This window comes from Falco cherrug, chromosome 6 (assembly GCF_023634085.1).
Source record: "Falco cherrug isolate bFalChe1 chromosome 6, bFalChe1.pri, whole genome shotgun sequence".
NCBI classification, from domain to species: Eukaryota; Metazoa; Chordata; class Aves; order Falconiformes; family Falconidae; genus Falco; species Falco cherrug.
This window is the reverse complement of record NC_073702.1, coordinates 263,166-288,121: the sequence shown is the minus strand read 5'-3', so window position 1 is coordinate 288,121 and position 24,956 is coordinate 263,166. Positions and strand designations below refer to the sequence as shown.

Here is a 24,956-nt window from a genome sequence, read left to right as displayed (position 1 = left end):
CCTGGGATCTGTTAGCAAGATGTCCAGTCAAAAAATGTGCAAAATCCTTCCAGGCCATTTACAGTTGTATATTAGTAGAATGCTGGAAGTCAACTTTATTACTCCACTGCATTTTTTAACATGAGAATTATTCTTTCTCAGGCTTTCCAAACACGTAACCAAGATCCAAAAGACAGAACCAGAAAAAGAACTGAAGAAAACAGCTTGTATGATATCTGCAAAGTTTTCCAGAACCTGGTTAACGCTTCAGCATGCCGGACTAATATTTACAGTGTCACCAAAATGAAGCAGGCTGAACAAAGGCCAAATTAAAAAAAAAAAAAAAGGTACTATGAAAACTTCTTCAGTGAGTCATTCAAGCAGTATAGCTTCCAAGGTTTGTTATTTTAAACTTAAATCTACATATCCACCAAGCTGAAGCCAACACTTTCAAAAGAACAAAAGGACCAGATATTGGCAACTCAGGTATCATTTGCTTTTTTTTTTTATATTACTAAGACATAAGGCCAAACACATACTTTGAGTATAATAAAGCACCAAACTGCTGCTAAAATATTTACTATACAGAAACATCATAGTAATTTTGGCAGTTTGAGTCAAAACTCTACTGGATTTGGGGGGATGGGGGCGGGGGGGAGTCTGGTCTGATTATTTTTTGCATGTAATCATTCCACTAGAAGACACAATGTGAAATTTTCAATTAGCCATGTAATGCAGCATTATTTTTTTTCTGAAGTGAACTGTCCATTTGCAACTTCCTCCTTGATGAACATGCTGTGCACAAAAAAGGAATCGTACCAATAACTAAATAAACAACTACTCCCTGCTGGTCATGAGCAGATACTACCCCCAATGATAAACAGTTATCATTTAAGGAAGAGATATCAGCTAGTGATGGAAGTAAAAACATTTAATAAAACCTACCCACAGTATTATTTCTTGCGAAAGGCAGACTTATGATCATCATTACTTCAGTCATGAGAAGGGAGACTGGACACTCCTGTCTCCATAATGTATTTCCATAATCCTGCACCTAACTGTAAACCAAACACGGTCAAGACTCCCCTCTACCACTACAGGTTATATGGTGAGTTGTCCACTAAAAAATTGCAGAATGCTAAATTTGTGGACTCTTAAGCCCTGTAATACCTCTGAGCCCCAAAGGGGATAAACCACTCTTTCAGAGCAGGAGTTTGCATGGCACATGTGACAAAAGACAACACTGGAAGTCTCTTAATGGCATAATAGCAGAGATGACACACAAGGGTCGCTGCTGCCTCAGACAAAAATCAGTGCCTGGTCTTCTGATTTGCCACTGATTTGTCGGTAATGTTAGTGACTTGTCCCTGGACAAAGCTGAGGCTCCCAGTTCCCATTGTGTTCTACAATCAGGGGGGGAGCTGCAGCATCTGTCACCTCTCCAAGGCACCATCCCTCAGCAGAGCCTGACTTTAGAATTCAAAAGGGGCTTCTTACTCCAGTTGGACTTCAGATGGACTGGCGTGTTATTTGTAACCCTGTCTTTGTAAAAAAGATGCTTGAATATTGTCTGCTGGTAGACATGCTTTATGCTTTGAAGACTACCATTCCTCATCTTTAAAATGTGGCTTACCCCTGGCCTTAAAACAAATCCTTCAGAGCATCCCTTGCTCCCTGTATCCCACGCTTTTCAATATTGTTTGCATATAAGCATTTACAAGTATAACCCTAAGAGAAGAAATGATGGGCAATCAAGGTGGCTGAATACTCTGTATAGTAATTTGTTTCAGAAACTTGGCAAATTTCAGCTGGGATAGCACACAGAATGCTGAGGGTTGGAAGGGACCTTCCAACACCATCTAGTCCAGCCCCCCTGCCACAGGCAGGGTCATCTACCACTAGACCAAGTTGCTCAAAGGCCTATCCAACCTGGCCTTGAACACTTCAGGCATCCACAATTTCTTGGGGAAACCTACTGCGCTGTCCCACCACCCTTATCATAAAAAAATTTCTTCCTTATGTCCAAGTGTAAAACCTCTTTCAGTTTATAAACAGTTGCCCCTTGTCCTGTTCCTACAGGACCTGGTAACAAGCCTGCTTCGATTTTTCTAATAAGCCTCTTTTATATATTGAAAGGCTGCAATAAGGTCTCCCTGGGGCCTCCTCTTCTCCAGGCTGAATAATACCAACTCTCTCAGCCTGTCTTCACAAGGAGAGATGCTCCAGCCCACCGACCATTTTTGTGGCCGCATCCTTAAACGTAAAGCCTAGCACATCCCATCAAAGTTTAGATCAACACTGAACTTTGAGGGATTGTCTACAGAAGTACCGAGAGTCTGTGTGGGTAAATGCTTAATGGAAAAAGGCTTGCAAACCCGTTGTCTGTTTAAGCATCCATTTAGAAACACCCTGTGTTTGCCAAGCTGCAGAACCAAGTTCAGGTATCTTACAAACGTTACTGCGTGTGATGATATTGTTAACTTCAGTTCATTGGAGCCCTCCAGTGGAACAAAGTCATGAGAATTGCCAGGAAATCCATGAAACAGCACAAACATTCCACAGAGACACTGTATCTGCAGAAGCCACAGTCAACTACGAAATCCTGGTGCACGTGTTGCTTCCTAACTAGGTTACTGGCTAAATAAGTAGACATTCTCCCCTGCGCATTAAGAGGCGTTGCTTTCCTACAACGAGCAGCGCTCCTTCAGCAGTCCGGGGTCAGCTGCGCGCTCCCGCCGCCGGCGCGCTGCGTACGTGCGCTCCTCCCGGGCCTTGCCCGGCCACCCCGCAGAGCCAACAGCACCCGCGGCCGCTTCACCCCCGGCAGAGGCGGCGCCCGGCGACCCCGGGCCCCCCGCGCGGCCCCGGGGCATGCGCACTGGCAGGTAACGGGACCCGGCCCCGGCGGACACCAGGGACCCCCAGCGAGGCGGCGGCGCATGCGCGCTGGGCGGGACGGGGTCCCGAGGGCTCCCCGGCGCCGGCCGCCACTCGTCCCCCCGCGCCCCCGCCGCGCATGCGCAGTGGGGCACCCGGGCGGCGGGGGAGGGAGGGCGAAGAGCTCGAGTCGTCCCTTTTCGTCCAGGCCAGCGATTTCCGCTGGCTGCTGCGCGGCGCCGCCGGCTCCTCACGCCCGGCCAGGAGCTGCCGCCACGCCGCCCTCACAACGCCTCCCGGTTCGACTCGCCTCGGCTGGGGGAGGAGGAGGAGCGAAGGGGAAGATCGGGTCAGCTCGACGCCCGCCGGCCCCCCGGGAGCGCTGGCGAGCGCAGCCTGCCCCGCTACTTACACTCTCCCCCGCCTCCCGCCGCAGGCGCCGCCGTTGCTACCGCTCGGCGGCCTCTTTCTCCCCTCTTTCGCTCCCCGTCTTCACGAACAAGACAATATGGCGCCTACTGGCGCTCACCCGGAAGTTAAACGCGTCACAGTGCTGACCCTTGCCTTCAACACGCGAACGCCTCTCGCCACCATCTTTGCTAAGGGTACGCGGGCAGGAGGGCGGTGCCTCCCTTCCCCCCTTCCCTCGGCGGGAAGCGGCCGCCCGCGGGCAACGCCGCGTCGCCGCCATCTTTATTGCGGGCAGCCACACAAGTTCCTGTCGCTCGCCGCTCTCCATGGCAGCCGTAGCGGGGGAGGCAGGCGGGGCCGCGCTGCTGCCAGCCTCCCCCTGCGCGGGGAGAGCGATCCCAGCCGGCAGCGCCGCCCTGCCAGCGGCCGCCGCTGAGGGGCGCTGGGGCGCCGCCCCGCAGCCTTGTGCCGCCGGCAGGGCCCTCCCCCTCCTGCTTCGCCCCACGCCCCCCTGCCGGCGCAGCGCACCGGAGGGCCCTTACGGCGGCCGCGCCGCGGGGCTGGAGCGCAGCCGGGAGCGGTGGGAAGCAGTTGGGATTCACTTTCCCCCTGCGAGCGTTACCGCGGGGGCAGCCGAGGGAGCTCACCAGCGCCGCGGGCGACCGCGAGTCAGAGGGCAGGAGCAGCGGCTGCGGCGCGGAGGCTGAAGTCCGCGGGAAGAAGTGTGTAAAGCTGCTTCGTGAGGCGGATGTAAGTCTAGGTAATGATGCTGCCTTAAAATATGTAAGTAACTTACATGTTGCGTAGCGGCAGATTGTCGTGTAAGTTAGGTCAGTGTATGCATATCTGGAGCGTTCGGGGAGCAGGACAATGCTTTAAGTAGTTTGTTCAGAATAGCCAAGTTAACTTTTACGTTGTCATGAGGTATACCTTGAATTTATCATTATATTTTTTATGTGTGAAGATAAACCAAAGTCATCATTGGTAAATAGCTCTCGTACCGACACTGGGGTTGGGTCTGTGGGCACGGGCTTGGTGGTTTCGTGGCTTTTTGCGGAAGGGATTGTCATGAGGCTGTCATCACTGCCCGCCCTGCCTTCAGCCTCACCTGATGGGAATGCCTAAAACATCCGTCATCTTCTTGATCACTGGATAAAGTAATATTAATACCCACATGGAGTAACAGAACAAATTAACTTCTATAAATCTATAGAAAATTGAAAGCTTCAAGAAACTTTACTTCACATAATGATTTCATTGTAAGATTTATTGGTGCCACTTATGCTACTTATTACTGTTAACTGAAGTGTTCTAGACTTTTCCCTTTTTGTGTCACAAGGAATGACTGGACTGAGAATGCTTTCTGTGCGGAGAAGTGGTGTGGAACTTTTAAGTCTGTCCAGCATCAACCAACACACAGCTGGAACCTGGGATGCGCAAGCTTTAAGCTACTACCGAAACTGGGGATGTGAGTGGGACCCACTGATGGTCCTGGTCTTGTCAAAGAATTACAGAACTTGGTTCTTGTAAAGGGAGCAAACTGTTTTCTTAATCTATGACCTATGGCATATGTGTAAGGCAAGGGAAAACAAGTGGTGTAGCTCAAGTGTTCAAGGATATGGACTCATCTCTGGGTAGCTCTTCCAAGTGCAGTGAAGTGACAAAAGATAAAAGGAAAAAATACTCTCTTTTTAGTTGGGAAGAAAATGGAAGCTCTGTGAACTCAATTATACAACATACAGCTTGTATTTAAACAATATAGTTTTCCAAATGGTTGGATGTTTTATTTATACATTTGTCAAATAATATATAATGTAGATGAAAAGACAAAAATAATAGAAGAAAATAATGGAAGACAAATGGCAATGTTATTCTGAGAAACTTGTTAAAGCAACTAAGATAGATTGGAAAACTGATCAGACTCTTGTTTTTTAAATACAGTTTGTGTTTAAGGCCCTGTTTTCTTAGTAATATTTGGAATTAAAAGCTACAAATAAAGCGTACAATCTATCAGTACTGTAGTAAAATTCCAAAACTATTATTTAAATACCTGCAAGGTAGAGTTAGACTATTAGTTCAAAGATGAAAAAAGTAAATAAATGAAAACAAGATGAAACTTTAACATGCTTGATTTATTGCCCACTAGTATTTCGGACTTGGCAACAGGTTTTTTGATTACTTGAATTGGCTTTTGTGTAAGCGCAAGCACATATGAACATATTTGGAATTATCCCCATGCATAAGTAACAGTAGAATCAGAACTCAGCTTTGTGAAATGGCTAAACAGGGAATGGCAGCCATTGACATGGTGGTTTCATTAGAGTTCACTGTAATGAACCCCAGGTTACACAGCTTAAAACCAAAATCTAACCTAGCAAAGCAATGAGGTATGCGTTAAGAAGTCATAAACCTACTCAAAATAAATGCTTTTCTTGTTTTCTTTTAGCACCTTTATATTTTGAACTAGAAAAATACTGGAAGCTGCAATAGATGTAAGAAACGTTCTTGACACTTAAAAAATAGGTTTTTACTCTTAAAAAATAGGGGGGGTTACTTATATCAATGTAGACAGAAGTATTTATAACTTCATATAAATGTAATATATCCCAAGTAGTCTTGAAGTAGTTACAATGCATTGCAATTGTTTTATTATAACAAATAACTTAAGAATTTCTGTATATTGTTGTGTAAAGGAAGTGTTTTGACGTGCAGTTCTGTCTGAAAATATATAATCTAAGTTTACAAAAAAAATAATTTTGAATTATTCTGAATAAACACTTTCCCACTGTTTCTGTAGTTTATATGCCAATGGGAGAGGTACAAACAGCTAAAACAGCTAGCAAAATTACATGCTAAGACACTGTAAATAGGTACAGAAACCAAACTAAGCCATTCTAAAATAATTAGACTGAAACGGTTCTACAGAAAATTAGTGGCATCTCTTTTACGTAGATATATAAATCTTTTTACAGGTGCAAAAATGTGTACAGGGCACAGCAAAAATGTTTCCAGCTGATGAAAACTGAGGAATATCAAATTTTTGTTTAATCAGGGCTGCTATGAAGCCACTTTTTAATTAAAATTGGAATTGTTAATTTTGCTAACAGAATTGTTGTAATCAAATTCTTTCTTTGTTTCCATTTTAATATATCTGAAATTTTCTCCTCAAGAAATTGTTACTTTCCAAAGCTTAGTTTTTTACTAATATGTTCAGATAAGCTTTTCATAATGGGTTGAGAACGTAGATGTGTTAATTTCAGATCCTTTTATTATTCAATTTGTGTTAGCATAAAAAAGTTCAAAGAGAAGCAAATGACGAAGTTAAGACATTCCAGACTTTTAATGAATTTATAAGCCACTGTCACCTGGTACCACTTGAAATCCATAAGCAAGAGCACTTAACTGATACACACAGAGGGTGCAGATGGGAATAGAGGAAGGTTTGGCAGACTGCATGGATTTCGTTTTCTAAACAAAGATGATTACAGCACGTACATTTTGGGCAGGGAAGGTTAAGGTAGGTTTGTTTGTTCTCCCTTCACCACTGCATAGCTGTAGTCCTCTTAGGAGAACAGACTTACACAAACATGATGTCTGTACATGTATTGGTGTAGATAGTATAATAAACCTTTTCCCCATCACTTTTTGAAGTATTTAGTGTAACTTGTATGTAAATCCAGATAACAGAGTTCTTTTTGAGGAGAAGGACTACAATCCAGACTAATTCCTTAGCTGATACAGCTGTCTCTGTTGGTGCCTCTGCTCTGTGGAAACTTTTGCATGTGGACAACTGGAACCCCCTGCAAATCAAGTACTTCTCATAAATGAGGTTTACTTACTGTGGAGTGAGGAACTATTTGCTTTGCTTTCTCATTGTTTTAAAGGCACTGTCTTGTGATGGGTCGGCAGGTTGCTGCTCAGGAGTCACAGCTTTTCTCGGATACCTGTATTGTAGTCTGTGTGGAGAAGCAAGACTGTAGTTACAGCACCTCTTCCAGTAGAAGTTTTGTTAGTTGATGGAACACAAGCAATGGGACTGGGAAACATTATGTCATGCTTAAGGATCAATGAAAGAACAGACATTGACACAGAGGCTTGTGGAGACCCTGGAAACATAAAGAATAGATGAGGCTGATGAAACCAGTGGTGTCCTTGTAAGAAGAAGAGAGGGGTGGGGTGAAAATAAAGCCATTTCTAAGCTATTGCACGTGAAGAAACAGGCTACAGCACTTTCTTGGGGTGGGACCACAATGGTGTGGGGTAGCTCTATGAAGAGCAGATGTTGTAGGTCTAAGAAGATTTTTGGTTGGTAACAGAAGATATTTTAAGGACAGTCTTAACTTCAGAGCCCTACAGTTAAATTCTGAAAACATACAGCTTTTCAGTAGTGTACACACATCTGGCAGTTGCAGGAAACTGCAAGTTCCTTATGTTTGCAAATAGCCTCTAGAATCATGCTTAACATTTTAGCAAATACAGGATGTACACCCCTGTTTTCCTGGAACACTGACCATCTCTTGCAATTCCTGATAAGCTACTATAACATCTGAAGTGTGCATATTTACATACAACCACTTGCTTTGGAGCCAAATTTTGCCCCACCCACAGCCCCCACGCCTTAAAGGACACACTGAGCATGACTTGCATCTAAAATTGTGACATTGCATTAGTCATCATTTCTTCATTCTAAAGCTTTAATTTCACTCGTTGCCCTCATTTTTAGAGAGTTTCCCCTCCACAACATTTTCATATCTATTCCTGACTCTGAACTTGCTGGAGTTGCTGCTAACACTGCTTTTTATTTAACTCAGGAAGCCTCATCGAGGAGCAACAGTGATGGCTATGTCAGGTAAAGGTGTTGGCTTTTTTTCACACCATTTTCTCTCCATGTTCTATAATATACTTTAATAGCAAGGAAATTTTCCCTGGCTGCTAATGAGGAAATGATCCTGCCAGCATCTTTCATGGCATCCTAGTCAGAATGTCCTCTTGGGAAGACTGCAGTGGTACAACCTGTATTTGAATTCCAGTTAAAGCTAAGAGAAGACCCCTTCAAGAGTTTCCTGAAAACAGCACTAAAAATAAGAACAAGTTAAGACCCTTGTTCTGTTCTCTCCTAGTCTTGCACTCTAGGGAGGTAGTTCTAGGCTAAAAAGTAGAAGATTAATGAAGGTATTTTAAGTTCAAGTTTCACAGAAGTCAGCAAAACTAGGAACTTCAGACCTCATGTAGTCTGTCTGCTTTAAGGTGGATGAAATAGACACCATCTGTGGTCTCCTAGCAGAAGTGTATCACAGAAGTGAAACTTGGTTGGTATTTGCTGTGACTCTTGCACAGAATTAATTTTGAGTTTTGATCAGCTATATACAAAGAGGGGGGAGGTGTGTGTAGGGAGATGAAAGGTATGTGAAGATAAGGAGGTAAAGAGAATTAACATATTTTAACCAATTCTAGTCTAAACATGATTATTTTATTTTCTTTCTTTCTTAGTGTAGACTCAGATTAAGATGTGTTTGCTTGGCTAAAGTTGACTGCTTGGTTTCTCTGAGTTTTACTACTTTTGGGTACACTGAGACAATTTCAATCTGTGGAGTGAAAAAATGATTGTTTGGCAAAATGCAAAGCATAATTTTGACCAAATAGGAGTTCTCCTTTGGAAAATAAAATTCAGTGTGACCAGAGGCTCACTGTGTTGTGACAGTCAGTTGTATGGCCTAACAATTCTTAGTGCTTGCACAAGTATGTACAAGTAATGTGGCTATGAAATATACCTCAGCAGTTGGAGCAAATGCAACTGTGGCAGGTTTTGCTACTTTTTATGCAAAAGAGTGAATGCAGGTGGGATGCAGCTCTGAAACAGAACTAGCAAATAGGAAAGTTGTGCAAGTAGGTGTGAAGAAACATAGCAGAGATTGGGACAGCATGTTTTTTCGCCAAAAAACATTTCCATAAATGAAAATGGTAAGCAGAAATAAACATAGCTTTCCTCTACCAAAGACCAAGTTGGACAGGATGGAACATTACAGAAGTAATTTTTATTTAAGTAACTGCTTATTAAATAAATGAATTGCCATATAGCGTCAAAGTAGTAATCAGATTTTGACCTTAAAATGTATCTATTACTCTCTGGGATGGAAATGAGAATTTACCAAAAGAATTAATAACTCAACACAGGGCAGTCAAACAGGATACAGAGACAAGTTCTGCCAGCAGGACACCTGCTGTCCTCCGCTGATGACAAAGGGATGTCCAGACACATATCAGAGGGCAAACATCATCATTTACTGTCCAACTCACACACACAGTGCAAAAATAATTTATAGTTTATTACTCCTGTGAGAAAAGTATACAGGACAGATAAACAAATTCATATTCAGAACCAAAAGTAACAGTTACCTAGTTACACTTAAACCTCATACATATTCATACACAAGCTCATATGCTGTACATTGTCATAATTACGAGGTTGAAAATTTACTAAATACAGAATCATTTGCAATTTTCTTTCCTAGTAGGTAAAATGACAATATATATTGATGGGTTTATGGTGTGCGTATATACACACACACACATGTATATACATATGCACATGAAGAATATATTTATAGGAAACAAGGAGTACATTGCTATACCAGTGCCAGATAGAGACAGTTGAAAGGGTACTGGGTTATCTCAGGGTTCACTGTCACTTTGTAGAAGCCACATTTTCCCAATCTATTCCCAGCTCTATCAGGAAAGTGCACTGCAGCATTACACAGAGACAGCTGTTACTCCATTCTGGAAGCACTGTGCTTTCCAATTACTACATGTCGAAGTGACATGATTTGACAGGTTCTTGTTTGCAGAAATCTTAACAGCTGACATTCAACCCAGCAATGGGAAGGATCTGGGCTAGATCACAAAAAGTTGAAATACTTTCTATTGTTACTGTACACCAGCAAATCCAGGCACTTAACGCTACCAGTATTTTTATTCTCAACTATTTTAGAACTATGGGTGAAAGCTTATCTTTATTAATATCAAAACCTTTCCATAGGCCTCAGTAGGACAGGTCATCATCTTACATTCTAATGGTACTGCATTTTAATGAATCCAGGAATTTTAAATGTTTGGCAAAGTGCGTACTTTAAGAGCCATTCAGATATTTTTAACAGCTTGACTGAACTTCAGAGTCAACATATGATGAATTCTCTGCAAAATAAAGGCACAATATTTACAGGTACTCTTACCACTGCAGCTTTAAGTAAAATAAACTAAATAACCACTACCATCTTTTAAATTAAACTGTTGAGAATTATAGTAATACTCTTTCATAAAAAAGTAGATACGCTTGTGCATTTAGTACTCTTGATTCTGGAACCATCTGAACATGAGCATCACTAACATACACCCACTGTCCTCCTGATGCTCCCATGGCTTCTTTTAAACCTGAAATGCACAAGCAAAACAAGTTATTTCTCATCTTTCACATCATCATCAAACAAATACAGTGGATATTTAAAAAAGCAAGAGAACCTTCTAACCCACAGGAATAACTTATGACTTAGGTGCAATCCAGTATTTGTAGTTTGAAATTTACATGTCAAAGAGTACTGTAAGAGAACCCGGTGGAAGACAACACTTACAAATGTACACCGCCATTGTGTTCTTCATATTTTTTTAAAAAGCTTAAGACATTTCAAGTACAGCTTGCTGAGTTCTAACAGTAAGTTATACTAGCACACAACTTGAAAAAAGTCATATGTCAAAAGATGACCAGTGTGAAATTAACACAAAAAGAAATCACTGCAAGGGAAGCGTAAGACTGAGGGGTACTCCCATTTCAAAGATGATAGAAGAAATTGTCCTTCTGGGAAGTAAGTTTCAAATGCAAAGTGATGTTACACAGGATAGAGCTTGGTTCTCCCTCCATAAAGGGAAACAGTAAATATGTTTACCTTACTTTGACATCTCAACATTCTTGCCTCTACAAATCATTCACTATTTCATTCTGCATATCCAAAACATATTAATAAGAACTAATGTGCTGTTCTTAAAATGCCAACAGAAACCCTACCACAAACGTCACACCCTCCATGACAAATTTTATTGCTGTTCACATTAAACCAGAATATTCCAGATACCTTTTTTAAATTAAAAATTTTCCAGTCCTAAAATACATAAAATGCTCAACTATATAGAAGATTTAAACCGTCATGGATTCAGCTCTTGTACTAGAACATTTTCAAATATTCAATATGCCAAATAGTTACATTTTACTGGGCACAACTACTCATATCTTGGCATACTATTTTGACTAGGACTAATTTTCCATCAATTCTCTGTTTAATAACTGAACCAAAATTTCATTATTCATTCAGGTCTGTGGGGTTAATACAGAAGTAGGTAATTTACTGGGTGTAACAGAAAAAAAAAAAGTATTTATTTATGGAGCCCTAAAAATAACTAATATGAGCTAAAACAATTATTTGCTATAAATCCTCTTAAGGGTAAGGAGCTGTAGCCAGGGGTTACTTTTGGTTTTACTCACAGAGAAAGGAGGCTTTGTTTGTACATACCCAGAACATTTTTAGTAGTAGAAATATGCTCTAATAATTTCTTGGAGGGTGTCCTGACTTTCACATACGCCGCATAATGACCACCTCTCATTGACCCACTGTGCTCCACTATTCCATAAAGACTATACAGCACTCTTGCACCATCCGTAACATTCTGCATTCCCAGAAACACAGAAAACAAAGGTAAATTATTTTATCAATTGTACATATATCTTAACTACATATCAACAGTTTACTTTAACAGAAGCAAACAGATATCTACAGCATTTCCAATGGTGAAATACATCTATTAAAAATACTTAATAGTCTATTAATAGAATTTAGTTACCATGGAAGCAGCAATACTTGTCCTTAATGCTGTTAGATACGCTAACACCATCAGGGCACTGATTAGCTTAATGATTACTAGTTGACATCCATGATATTCTTTGTATGAATGGAATTTCAATTAGTTAACATTCTGATCTCAGGATACTCTTTGAAAAAATCACTCTGTAATTTCTCTAGGAGAGGAAGTAATAATAAACATCAGCATCATCTTCGTCAATCCAGTGTAACTTCAGCTCAGGACAACTGCTGTTGAAGTATTATTAAAAATAAGATTTGAAATGGCTACCTTGCAAGATGCAGCACAAAATGGTGCTAAGTCTAGTATCAGCGGGAAATCCACATGCCTATTCACTTTCCGTAGACTCAAACCAGCCTTCAAAAGAAAAGACAAGACTGTAAAATAAATACTTTTACTAGGAAGCTTTTTAAAGCTAAGGTGCATTACTATACTATTAAAATAAATGAAAACAAAGAATAAGATTGTAACAGATTTAAACATTCTTTGTTATGTTTTCAATACAGTGTCTGCTACACATAAGCATGATGGAGACTTAAGAGGTTTCCCTGGATACATCAGAATGGCTAAATGCACACTGAAGGTATTAGTCAAAAAAACATAGGCACATTTCAAATAGTGGTTCTACCAGTTCTCCAATATAAAAAGCAAATATCAGTATGCACAATGACTCTTAAAGAACTGCCTGTCCACCAGTGGGGCAGAGGAATTTACAAGAGGGTTTTGGCCTTTTACCTGGTGGAATCTTTTCAGGTGGAGAATAAGAATAGCAGGAACCGAAGAAATAAGCAGCTGTTTCCGAGCATTTGTGTAGACACCTTCCATCTTCTTTTCTGTATTTATATTAAAAAAATTTGTAAAGTGAAGGCACTCACACAGAATTTAAGTATTTTTTAAACATCTGACAGAATATATCTATATTGCAATTATTTTTTACATGTTATATAATATGCTAGGGAAACTTTGTGGAGTAACAGAAAAACACTTTCTCATTTTTCTAGTTTTTAATAAACATATTCTGCCAAATCTGAGCGTTATTTTAGCCCATCCTTTGCAACTCAGATCAAAAGTTGGAAGCACAGACGCTATCTAGGTCAGCTTGCACACTGACATACCTACATTTTCTGTCATTATAGCACCCAACTTTCCTGTTAAAACCATTTCACCTGAAATAAATGATCACTGGAACAAAAAAATGGAAAGCACAGGTCTATCTGTGCTAATGTCCTAACCATTAAGACAGAGATTAATTTACTATTCTTCAGTTCTTTCTGAATGACTACATACTTTGTGCTTATGTAAGACAAAGGTCTGAGGAGGGGTGTCTGCTTCAGGATGCCTCATAACCTGCTGGCTTGAGCACACAGGATTGGGACATGGTGCACTGGGAATTGAACACAGGGCTCTTACCAAAAGTAGCTCAGTGATTAGCTATACGGTAAAAGGGAATGTGCCACCAGCATTTTTTTCACTGAAAAAAATCTAACTGATTTACTGGTTTTACACATGTGCAAAGGAAAATATTTCATTTGAGGTAGAATGGAGTACTTAATGTAAAAGTAGGTGACTTCAACCTTTTGTTTCAGAAGGAAAAAATAATGATTAGTTGTAAACTCGTTTTCCTTTTCCATTTTTTATGTGCCCATGGAACCAAAATATTACTGTCAGGCCAATAATGATAAATGAATGATTACAAAATACTATGTTTAAATTAATTTTCCTGAATTTACTTATGCTTAACTTGTATCTCTCCAGATATCTACAAATGCACAGCAAATGGGCATTTTTTTGTTACTGTAAGACGTCCCTTTATATTTTATTTACAAATAATCAAAGGAGCTTAACTTTTTCATCCTTCTGAATTACTATACATCAAAAAAATCCTCTAGTCCTTTTTAAAAGTTTATATTTCGTTATATTTAAATTGTTTTTCTTACTCAGTGAACCCTAATGGTCTGCTTGGGCTATACAAACATTGAGAAAAAATATTGTCACAAGAAGGTAGTTCGCTCTCTTGTATCCGTTCTCGCAAATCTTTGTGAGGTGCCCTGTCCCTACCCATCCCCCCTCATTACAAGTGTCTTTTTTTGCCCCTCTCACATACTTCATTACGTTGCTTCCCTGAGAATGTAAGTTACTAGAGCTGAGTATTACACCATTTATTTCAAAGCTTCTAGGATTGCAAAAACAGGAACAGCAGCAAAGATTAATATTGAACGATGCACCTATTCAGTTTATGGTCATCTTTAAGTTATCTTGGAAAAAAATAAAGAAAAGATGCAATTCTAAGTTACATCTAACGATGATGTTGTAATACAAAATTCAGTCTTGCTGCCTTTGCAGGATGAAGTTTTAAATTGTCAGAAGCAAGTTCTGCTTGGGGAGACATTTTCTATTTAGCCACAAGGGGAAAGCCCATACTGGCGCCATGGAAGAACAGCGCGTGCACAAGTTTGGGGAGGCAATTTTATAAAGTTCAGACAAGATAAAAGCACTTCACCTGTGGAGTTGGTTTTCTTCTGATACTTCTGTTTCCTTTCTGTGCAGCTCTCACATAAAAGCTTGTTGTTCCCCATTAGGAGCTCTACAGAGGTGAACTGGTAAAGGCAGGACTGAACAGAACATTCCTTGGAGCTGGTTATGTAGCTTTGGGAAAGTGTCTGGAAAGCATTTTGAGGGTTTTGGGATAGCGGGCATTTGTCTACTGAGAACATGGAGTTATTTGATAAACCTAATGCTGAATCTCCACAGCTCAATTTTTTATCTTCATTTATAGCATCACAGAAGCAGAGTTTGGATATGGAAGTGGAAATCATCTCTTCACTACTGTCACTTGGTTTGTTGTGTGGCATGTTAACGTTTATGTGGTTGACATGCAAACCAGACATGTTGCTGGACGGGCTGAAAGCTGTTTGTTTAGGAGCACTTTCACTTTCTGAGGCTTCACTGTCTGCATCAAAACTGCTTTCAGAGCGGCTGGCTTCCTTCTCGCTGCCATCTGTCTGACTTCCATTTATAGCAGAATCAGCAGTTGTGTCTTTGGAGTACAGGATGCCAGAGCTACCTTCCAGCTCAAGCTTTTTGTTTTTTTCCTGCATGATAACAGGACTTCTTTCTTCTTCATTCAAGGAAGCTTTTCTGGCAAGCCGTCTCTCCTGATTCAATTGATTCTGTGAATTATGGCATTATTTCAGTAATTTAGGGGGGAAACAGAAACAGATCTGTGATCTAACATAGCTTTTGAAACATGAAAAAATCAGAAAGCAAATTAAACCCATTGTTTTATATTCTCCTGCTCTCACGTGTTCAAATTAGTTGATTTCCTTAAGATCTTTTTAAGTCAATTTAGGATTAGAAACCTATACCCCAGTCAGCTAAGAGCATTATACTTAGTGTGAGATCAATACCTCCCACAACTAATTACATTCACTTCATGACAGCTGTGGATGGCACATTTGAAGTGGCATTTCACTTAATCTAACTTAAGCTTCTGAAAGGTCCTCAAGTTTAAGCTAGTCCCCTAGCCTCCCATCACAGGCCTTAGCTGATGAGCAGCTCCAGAAGAATATTCAACTCACCTTGTAGGCACTTGTCTTAAAATTAAATAAAGCATCCCTAGTAGTATGTTTGCTAATTTGTATATTATCTGAAGTTGATTTTTTTTTCATTTTATCAAGATTGCAAGAAAAAAAAACTGCTGCCACAGAATACTACTACTATAGCTTAAAAGAAAAAAAACAAAACAAACCAAATGAAACAAAGCTGTGATAATTTTAGATGATTTATAAATGTTCATGATTCTTTTCCTTCTTTCATTTGGCTGCTTTCCGAAAGAAATTAGCAACTTTCCTTCCCCTTTGCTTTTTGCCTTTATCTGAGCTGGATCAAAATTCCACTGATGCCAGTGGGAATCCTTCCTTCCACCTCAACAGTTTGAGTTTTAGGCCTTTTCTTCTGTAACAATCACCGTCTGTACCTTCTTCTTTCCATCCTTCCCTTTGTTTCTACCACAAGTCCTTTTTCTACTTCTGTCTCTTCTCCTATCAGTCTTTTTACATGGTTATTCTGTTGTATTTTTTCTTTGCATGTATTTAGTGTGTTAGGACCTGATTCAGGAGAGGTTTTATGGCCCCCAGCAGGATAGAGACCCTTTCAGTAGGTCTTTGTCAGATACCAGGTACAAGAATCTAAAATTGCCATGACCTCATAACCTGATAGTCCAGGCACGTTGCATCAGGAGCCCTGCACTTGTATCTTCCACTTCCTGGTATTAATAAAGTATCTTTAAACAAACAAAGGGACACACAGCATGAGTTAAGCTCATATCGGTGCTTTCACAGAACAAACTACAGAAACTAATTTCCACAGGTTGCTTCCATAATGGGGAACCTAGCCGAGGGGCATACCTTTCTGCACACCTGATACGTGCCTAAGCAGCAGTGAGGGTGTAACTTCAGACATGGTCTTGGGTTTAGTGTTTCCTACTGACTACCTTTACATAGCTTCTCGTTTGGTAGAGAGGGTTTCTGGACTGTTTTTGTTTTGGATCCCACTCCAGGTCATGGGTACCAAAATTCTAGGCACTACAAAAACTGCCTAATTTTCCGACACTGAACTTTGTTGAGCATATCCCTTAAATATATACCATAGACTTAATTAATGAAGAATTCTCAAGCACACACTCAGTTTTAAACTTTAAGCAAGAACTTAAGTCCAAATTAAGTCCATGTGAAAGAGAAAAAATATTCCTGAATCCTTTCTTAAACAGGATTCCTAAACATGAACTGAAACTAACTTGCAGATGATTTTTTTTCCTTACAAATGAAACCCAGTAACTAAAACTAAATGGTTCCCAATGACTGTCATTTCTCACACTTCTAATAATGACCTAAATATTTTAAAACAAGTCTCTGTCAGCTGTATGTACACAAAAAAAATTCCCATTGATAGGTGTCAAAATTCCCAGACCTGTAACCCTATAAACTTCAGAATAAACTCAAGATGACTGGTTAGTGCAAGTATTCAAGTTCTTACCTTATCTTTTGTTAAAGCGTGTTTCTTGACAATTTTGGGTTGATTATTCAGTGTAGTGATAGAACAGTTATACTGACCAAGATCTGCCTCTTGTACAGTTTTACCTTTACCTGTTCTTCCCAAAGGCACAGGTTTTGCAACCTAAGAAATTAGACAGGAAATTAGGAAAGGAAATATGCCAATTTTGTATTGCTTTGCAGCCTACAGAAAAGATGAATGTAGGTGGATTTTTTTTCCTTTAGAAAACAGTAACTTAGATAAATCAAATTAACTGGTCCCTGATTTGTGGTATAAGACTACCTTCTAATTTTATTTATCATAAACTCACTGTCAACATCTTTGAAGGATCAACTGAGAGCTAAAAGAAATAGGAATGATACAAAATTCCTGTACAGAGCATATACCAAATAATCTATTCTAGTATTGTATAAACACATGCATTTATCAAAGGGGACATAGCTCCCCATGAGTCAGTCTCTGGTGCAGCCTACCACCTTATGACGTGGTGAAGGAGCTGCTGCACATCCCCCATCACGTTAATGGCAGCAGCATATCTAGACTCTAAAGGAAAGAGACAACCAATGCACGTCCTCGAGTAAGTGCAGCGATTGCTAGAAGCCAGCAGACCTCTCTCTGACAGAACCCATGAAGTTCCCATGTTACACATGTCTGCCAAGAAGCAAGCACAGGGGCCCAGGTACTCAAAATGCTCTTAAAAGCCCCACAGACATCTGCACTCAATGCAGCAACAAAGATGAAGAATTAATTATGAGCAAAAACTGGCGTTTAGAGAAGAATACATTTTATACAGGATTAAGCATTACAATGAATACTCTTCCCTAAATATACAGGAACAGATGCAGGATGGGGGAAGAACCACTCCCAGCCCACCCCCATTACTCTCAAATGAAAACACCAAGTCCCACAAAACCCAGAGCATATGCCTTCAAAGGAGCACAGTTCCTCAGCGGCTAATGTAGGCACTCTGTGAAATGCTGAAAATGCCAGAAAAAATATATATTAAAAGTCTTATCAGTTTTTAACACTGTCTTATCCCATAGGTCACTTCAGCCCAAGGGACTCAGGTTCTCCAGATTCAAAACAATAAGCTAGAATGTCATTTTCTTGACCTTCAAAAAAGTTTATAATCAATCTATTCATCTAAGTATATACTAAACCTACTACTAAATTAAGCTCATCTCAGACTGACATATACTGTAAATTACCATGGCCATTTATTCCGATTCAGACTAATTTAAAACACATGCACTTGTGATCTTGTATGCCTATATATATATATAAATAAAATCATATAATGAACAGATGTGTGGCAGTACATGTATTTATGGACAAGCATACATTTTTTAGACTTCAAATGAAAACTGTGTGTGTATATATATAAGTATCTTCATAGAATCATAAGAGTCATTTAGGTTGGAAAATACCTTTAAGATCATCGAGTCCGACCATTAAACTAGCACTGCCAAGTCCACCACCAAACCATGTCCCTAAGTGCCACGTCTACAAATCATTTAAATAGCACCAGAAATGGTGATTCAACCACCTCCCTGGGCAGCCTGTCCCAATGCTTGACAACCCTTTCGGCAAAGAAATTTTTCCTAATATCCAATATAAACTTCCCCTGGCACAACTTGAAGCCGTTTCCTCTTGCCCTATCACTTGTTATCTGGGAGAAGAGGCTGACACCCACCTGCCCACTTGCCTTTCAGGCAGCTGTAGAGACCAACAAGGTCCCCACTCAGCCTTCTTTTCTCCAGGCTAAACAACCGCAGTGCCCTCAGCTGCTCCTCACAGGACTTGTGCTCCAGACCCTTCACCAGCTCCGTTGCCCTTCTCTGGACACGCTCCAGCACCTCTACATCTACCTCTAAGTGAAGGGCCCCAAACTGAACCCAGGATTCAAGGTGCAGCCTCACCAGTGCCCAGTACAGGGGGACAGTCACTGCCCTGGTCCTGCTGGCCACACTGTGTCTGACACAAGCCATGATGCTGTTGGCCCCCCTCGGCCACCTGGGCACACTGCTGGCTCATGTTCAGCTGCGTGTTGACCAGCACCCCCAGGTCCTTTCCCCCCGGCAGCTTCCCAGCCACCCTTCCCCAAGCCTGTAGCGCTGTGTGGGGCTGGTGTGACCCATGGGCAGGACCCGGCACTGAGCCCGGTTGGACCTCATACAACTGGCCTCGGACCATCAATCCAGCCTGTCCAGATCCCTCTGCAGAGCCTTCCTGCCCTCCAGCAGATCAGCACTCCCCCCAACTTGGTGTCATCTTCAAACTCACTGAGGGTGCACTCAATCCCCTCATCCAGATCATTGACAAGGACATTAAGCCGAACTGGCTCCAGTACTGAGCCCTGGGGAACACCCTTGTGGCCGGCCACCAACTGCATCTAATTCCATTCACCACCACTCTCTGGGCTCAGCCAGCCAGACGGGATTCTACCCAGAGAACAGCACACCCGCCCAGGCCATGAGCAGCCAGTTACTCCAGGAGAATGCTGTGGGAGATGGTGTCAAAGGCTTTAATAAGGTCCAGGTAGAAAACACCCACAGCCTTTCCTTCATCCACTAAGCAAGTAGGTCACCTTGTCACAGGAGGAGATCAGGTTCGTCTTGCAGGACCTGCCTTTCATAACCCCATGCTGGCTGGACAGCATCACCTACTGCTTGTCCTGTACGTGCCACATGACGGCACCGAGGACGACCTGCTCCATAACCTGCCCTGGCACCGAGGTCAGGCTGACAGCCCTGTAGTTCCCTGGATCCTGCTTCCAGCTCCTCTTGTAGATGGGTGTCACATTTGCTAACTTCCATTCAACTGGGACCTCCCCGGTTAGCCAGCACTGCTGATAAATCATGGGAAGGGGCTTGGTGAGCACTTCTGCCAGCTCCCTTCAGCACCCTCGGGTGGATCCCACCCGGCCCCATAGGCTTGTGTGTGTCTAAGTGATGTAGCAGGTCACTGACCATTTCCCCTTGGATCATGGGGGCTTCATTCTGCTCCCCAGCCCTGTCTTCTGCCTCAGCGGGCTGAGTTCCCAGAGAACAACTGGTCTTACTATGAAAGACTCAGGCAAAGGTGGCATTCAGCACCTCAGCCTTTTCCTCAGCCTTTGTCTCACTGTGTTTCCCCCTGCATCCAATAAAGGATGGACTTGGCTCTCCTTCTGTTGCTAATGTATTTATAGAAACATTTTTGGTTGCCTTTTACGGTGGTAGCCAGGCTAAGTTCTAGTTGGCCTCTGGCCCTACTAATTTTCTCCCTGCATAACCTCATGACACCCTTGTAGTCCTCCTGAGTGCACTGCCCCTTCTTCCAAGGGTCAGAAACTCTCCTTTTTTCCTGAGTTCCAGCCAAAGCTCTCTGTTCAGCCAGGCTGGTCGTCTTCCCCACCAGCTCATCTTCTAGTACATGGGGACCACCTGCTCCTGCACCTTTAGCATTTCCTTCCTGAAGGATGTCCAGCCTTCCTGGACTCCTTTGCTTTTTAGGACTGCCTGCCAAGGGACCTGACTCCGTCACCCACACTCCTAAACAGGCCAAAGTCTGCCCTCAAGAAGAGCAAGGTAGCTGTTGTGCTGATCGCCTCTCTTCTCCAATAATTGAAAACTGTAATTTCATGATCAATATGCCCAAATGGCCTTCTACCATCACATCATCCACAAATCTTTCTCTGTTCACAAACAACAGGTCCAGCAGGGTGCATTCCCTAGTTGGCTCTCTCACCAGCTGTGTCAGGAAGTTGTCTTCCATGCGCTCCAGGAACCACCTAGACCCTCTGCTGTACTGTATTTCTAGCAGACATCTAGTAAGTTGAAGTCCTCCATGAGAACAAAGGTTAGCCACTGTGAGACTTCCCAGCTTCTTACAGAATATTTTGTCTGTCTCTTCATTCTGATTGGGTGGTCTATAACAGACTCCCACTATGATATCTGCCTTGTTGGCCTTTCCACTGATTCTTACCCATAACACAACCCTATTGAAACCATCATTAAGCTCTAAACACTCCCTAAACACACAGGGCTACCCTGCCAACTCTCCTTCCTTGCCTATCCCTTCTGAAGGGTTCACAGCCATCCGTTACAGCACTCAGCTGTGTGAATCATCCCTCCATGTTTCCATGATGGCAACTACATCACAGTTTTCCTGCTGCACAACAGCTTCCAGCTCCTCCTGTTTGTTGCCCATGCTGTGTGCATTAGTGTAGATGCACTTCAGTTGGGCTATTGATCCTGCCACCTTCTTGGGGGGAGAAGCCCTAGTTCCTGTGTGAGCATTCTCAGGCCGTTATGTAGTTTCTAACACATCAAGAACCCTTACGTCTTTGCTGTCACATGGATCTCCATTCCCTAACTCCACTGAGATGGCAGACTGAATCACCTTGCTAGCACAGTGTCCCTCAAACATTGGCGTGCTGTCCCCAGGCTTATCTCTAGTAAGCCTGGTTTTATCCCTTTCCCCCTTCAATCTAGTTTAAAGCTCTTTCAATGAGCGCTGCTAACTTCAGTGCAAAGATCCTTTTCCCCCTTTAAGACGGGCTGACTTAACCTCAGTGACACCTCCAAACTAGAGCAACCACAGTCCTCGTTATTGTTCAGTTCCTCTTGCCGATCCTCAGCTCTAGGATGCCCAGGCACCCAGGAGGGTGGGCTAGCCACAGAGGGGATGCACCTGCCGCACCAAGCAGGAACTTGTCCCCATTCCCCCTATCCCTTTAGTCACTGTGTTTAGCCAGGCAGAGATCAGGTACAGAATCCTGGGTTACCATGGGTCCTGTCAGCCTGTCAGGCCTGTCCCAGGGAAGGTAGGGTGCAATTCCAGTAGTCCATCTCTCTCTCTCGCACTCCCTAGTACTTCTCAATCTACTCACCTCCTCCCGGAGCTTCGTCACTAAGCGGAGGAGTTCCTCTGCCTGGGTGTACCTCCCACAGCTCTGCTCCCCGCTGCCATCCGTAATGGTGTGAGAGCAGGGCACACCCTGCAGCCTGGCACTTCCATAAAGGTATGTAAAAACAATCCACTAGAAGCAGTAGTTATTTATTACATATTCTGTTTCTTACCCTCTCCTCTATTATAGGTAGTGAAAGATCAATGAAAGGTTCTTTTACTGTTGAAATCTTGAAGAAAAAGAGAAAATGCATATTCAATGCAAAGAACATGATAGGAATTTATCACATAGCTCCCTTTTTAAAATCAAATTATTATCAGAAACTATACAAAAAGCAAATTAGATACAAGATGTAACAAACTACAATGAAGAACTTCCCACAAACATTTTTTTTCAATGTATTTTAAGTTAGATCTGATTTTCTTCCTTAACACTGCAAAATTTCACCATACAGACACAAAGGGCAAGGCTGTTCATCTGGGCAGGAACTGGACCTAGAAGCAGTATGGTGCTCAGTTTCTCTGAGCTCCAGATGGATTTTTAAGTCATGTGGGCCTTCTAGATGGTACAGTTCTGCAGAAAGCCAACTTCTAGGGTTTCCTGGACACTTCTGTGCAGGTGTTTGACCTCATACACTGCTAAGCAGTAAGGACTGGCTAATGACAGTCAGATGACAGGTTCTAACCCGATGCTTTCAGAAAAGTTTAAGTCAGCCTTACTGGTTACAACCAAAAGCTTTATTAGAATTTTTCATCCCATAACATATATTAGTAATGGTTAAAATAAAATCAATTGCTGGGCAAAAGGGGATTGGAAAAACAAAAACCACCTTGTTTTTCTGTACTTTTAAGTTTTAATTTGCCATCTATAAGCCATACAAAATCTAAGCTGAAACTGGAAATATCTGCCAAACCACACCTAAAAACATTCTCTGTCAGCACTTTTCATCTGCCTTTATGACTAGACCATCTCATCCAAGCCTGTTCCTTAAGCTCTCTCCCTTGCCATTCTCAAATTCCTTCCAAAACTGACTCATCTTACCTCTGGAAAGGCTGTGAAAAATAAGGCCTTAAAAAAAATACGAATCATGTTGTGCACGTAAGTTACCAAACACAGTCATGCCCTCACTTACTGTCACTGTTGCCCTTCTCTTGTATTTGTGACCCTATCTTCCACCTGCAACATTTGATATGGACCGTAGGCTTAATTTTTACCTGTTGTGTGAAGGACTTGGCACAGTTTAGGTTCCAGTAAGGCAATAAAGATCAAAAACTATTTGAGAGCAAAACTATTGTAACTATGACTGACTGCCTGATGAGTGATGTTCAAACAGGGGTTCCTCTAAAGAGTGAGTCTGCGTGAACAAACTTTAATCAAATATATCTTTGCCAATGCAGCCAAAGGAAAGTGAATGCTAAACTCTCCCTCAAAGGCTTACAGCTAGCGAAGTCCCAAGTCCTGTGCAGGCAGAATATAAAAATCCAGCAAAAATAAATGGGACACACAAAATACATACAACCTCTATTTTTTATATAGTCAAAGTTCTTCATTGAGACCAGCAGCACATAAGTGTAATCCGCACATCACACACAGGAAAGTTTACCTGGCACTGCAGGACTGTGCTTAATTATTCAGACTGATTGACTTACTTAATCTCTATAATATGAAATATAATGTTTTAAACCAAACAGAAATGTAACATTCAGTTAGAAAAGTCATGCAAATAAGATTTTTCTCTTCCAAAGTTAAAGAAAATTATAAGGATCATGGAAAGCATTTATGATGAAATGTCAGTAATATTAATTATGAAAGGAATATGCTGTTCATTAGGGTTATGTTAATTATCAAAAATACTTTCAGTGAAAAAAGAAGTCATTTTAGCATTTCCCCACTCACACTAATTCAAAGTAAGTAATTCCCAATTTTCAGGCATATCCCAGAAAAGCAGACAGGAGGATTTGTTTTAAGATAGGTAGATGTTTTAAAAATATCAGACAAAGTTGGGCTATAACACAGATAATTATAGAATTTGGAACCTCCAGCCTTAAGTCAGATGTAAAATCAAGCCCAGTACTTGAATCCTTTTGGAATTCAAAGGACTCCTCTTCTTAGGTTTGGGAGGATAATGCTTTAAAGAAGGAATAAATCATTCTAAATGAGAAACTTTCAATAAAGTCTTGTTTTTACAAACAAACAAGTATAAAATTGGCAATACAATTTTATACTTTCAAGACAATGTAATCAAACCAGTATATGATCTATTCCACATCAAACCAAATTCCAGAATACCTACATTTTCACATTCCTCACACATGACAGTGCTAGTCAATTCACCAACAAAGATCCTATCTATGAAGTTCATCTTCACACCCTCTCTTCCATACGCTGAAAAAACATTGCCTTTTTTAAATGTGAAAAATAACAGATCCAATGCCACACTGTAAGTACAACAAAATTCTAAGATATATTATGAAAGCACAATTTTTAAATGTATTCAAAATGTTTTGAACACAATAACTAATACATCGTATACTGTATTATCTCAACATTCAAAAATATTTTAATGAGATGGTTCCCTTTTATCTTTCCCTTCCCGACCTACTGTAACAAGCTAATAATACTGTACCTCTCAAGAAGAAGCCTTTTAAATAAAATCTCAGTTTTCTTTTGAATAAGTAATATTGTATTGCCTTGATATAGACACTAGGGTAGCAGACAGGTTGTCACCCTTTCTGAATGGTTTTTGAAACTATAAAACTCTAAAAAACATGACAAAAGCCTGTTCTAATACATCTCTATGACTTAACTGTTGCAGATTTGGGAAGGGTGACTTTCAAAAGAG

At 41.3% G+C, this 24,956-nt stretch overlaps 2 protein-coding genes and 1 long non-coding RNA gene across 20 annotated transcripts in view; 1 reads left to right on the top strand and 2 right to left on the bottom strand.

The window, feature by feature from the left end:
• Nucleotides 1–3,450, bottom strand: part of PNISR (PNN interacting serine and arginine rich protein) — a 28,487-nt gene extending 25,037 nt beyond the window's left edge. For both annotated transcript variants that reach the window (XM_055714962.1, XM_055714963.1), the window contains exon 1: nt 3,269–3,450. The gene's annotated coding sequence lies outside the window, so the exon portion shown is untranslated. The remainder of the gene's footprint in view (nt 1–3,268) is intronic.
• Nucleotides 3,451–3,568: 118 nt separating this feature from the next.
• On the top strand, nt 3,569–15,068 carry LOC114014248 (uncharacterized). 3 transcript variants are annotated; one of them, XR_008733009.1, is made up of 4 exons: nt 3,569–4,017; nt 4,607–8,116; nt 12,678–12,754; nt 14,948–15,068. It is a non-coding gene; the product is annotated as an uncharacterized LOC114014248 (long non-coding RNA). The 3 variants fall into 3 exon arrangements; XR_003557670.2 differs by lacking the exon at nt 14,948–15,068 and adding an exon at nt 14,515–14,678; XR_008733010.1 differs by lacking the exon at nt 12,678–12,754 and having other exon boundaries at nt 14,948–14,965.
• Nucleotides 9,573–24,956, bottom strand: part of USP45 (ubiquitin specific peptidase 45) — a 60,303-nt gene continuing 44,919 nt past the window's right edge. For 7 of the 15 annotated variants that reach the window (XM_055714964.1, XM_055714966.1, XM_055714967.1 and 4 more), the window contains 8 exons: nt 24,408–24,514; nt 22,287–22,343; nt 17,206–17,346; nt 14,672–15,341; nt 12,907–13,004; nt 12,442–12,528; nt 11,826–11,979; nt 9,573–10,695 (listed from right to left, as the gene is read on the bottom strand). In XM_055714964.1, coding sequence (XP_055570939.1) covers nt 10,562–10,695; nt 11,826–11,979; nt 12,442–12,528; nt 12,907–13,004; nt 14,672–15,341; nt 17,206–17,346; nt 22,287–22,343; nt 24,408–24,514 — 1,448 coding nt within the window. In that variant the 3' untranslated portion in view covers nt 9,573–10,561. Of the gene's footprint in view, nt 10,696–11,825; nt 11,980–12,441; nt 12,529–12,906; nt 13,005–14,671; nt 17,347–22,286; nt 22,344–24,407; nt 24,515–24,956 lie in introns of those variants that run through there. The other 8 variants (XM_055714970.1, XM_027797252.2, XR_008733008.1 and 5 more) reach the window with 6 other exon arrangements.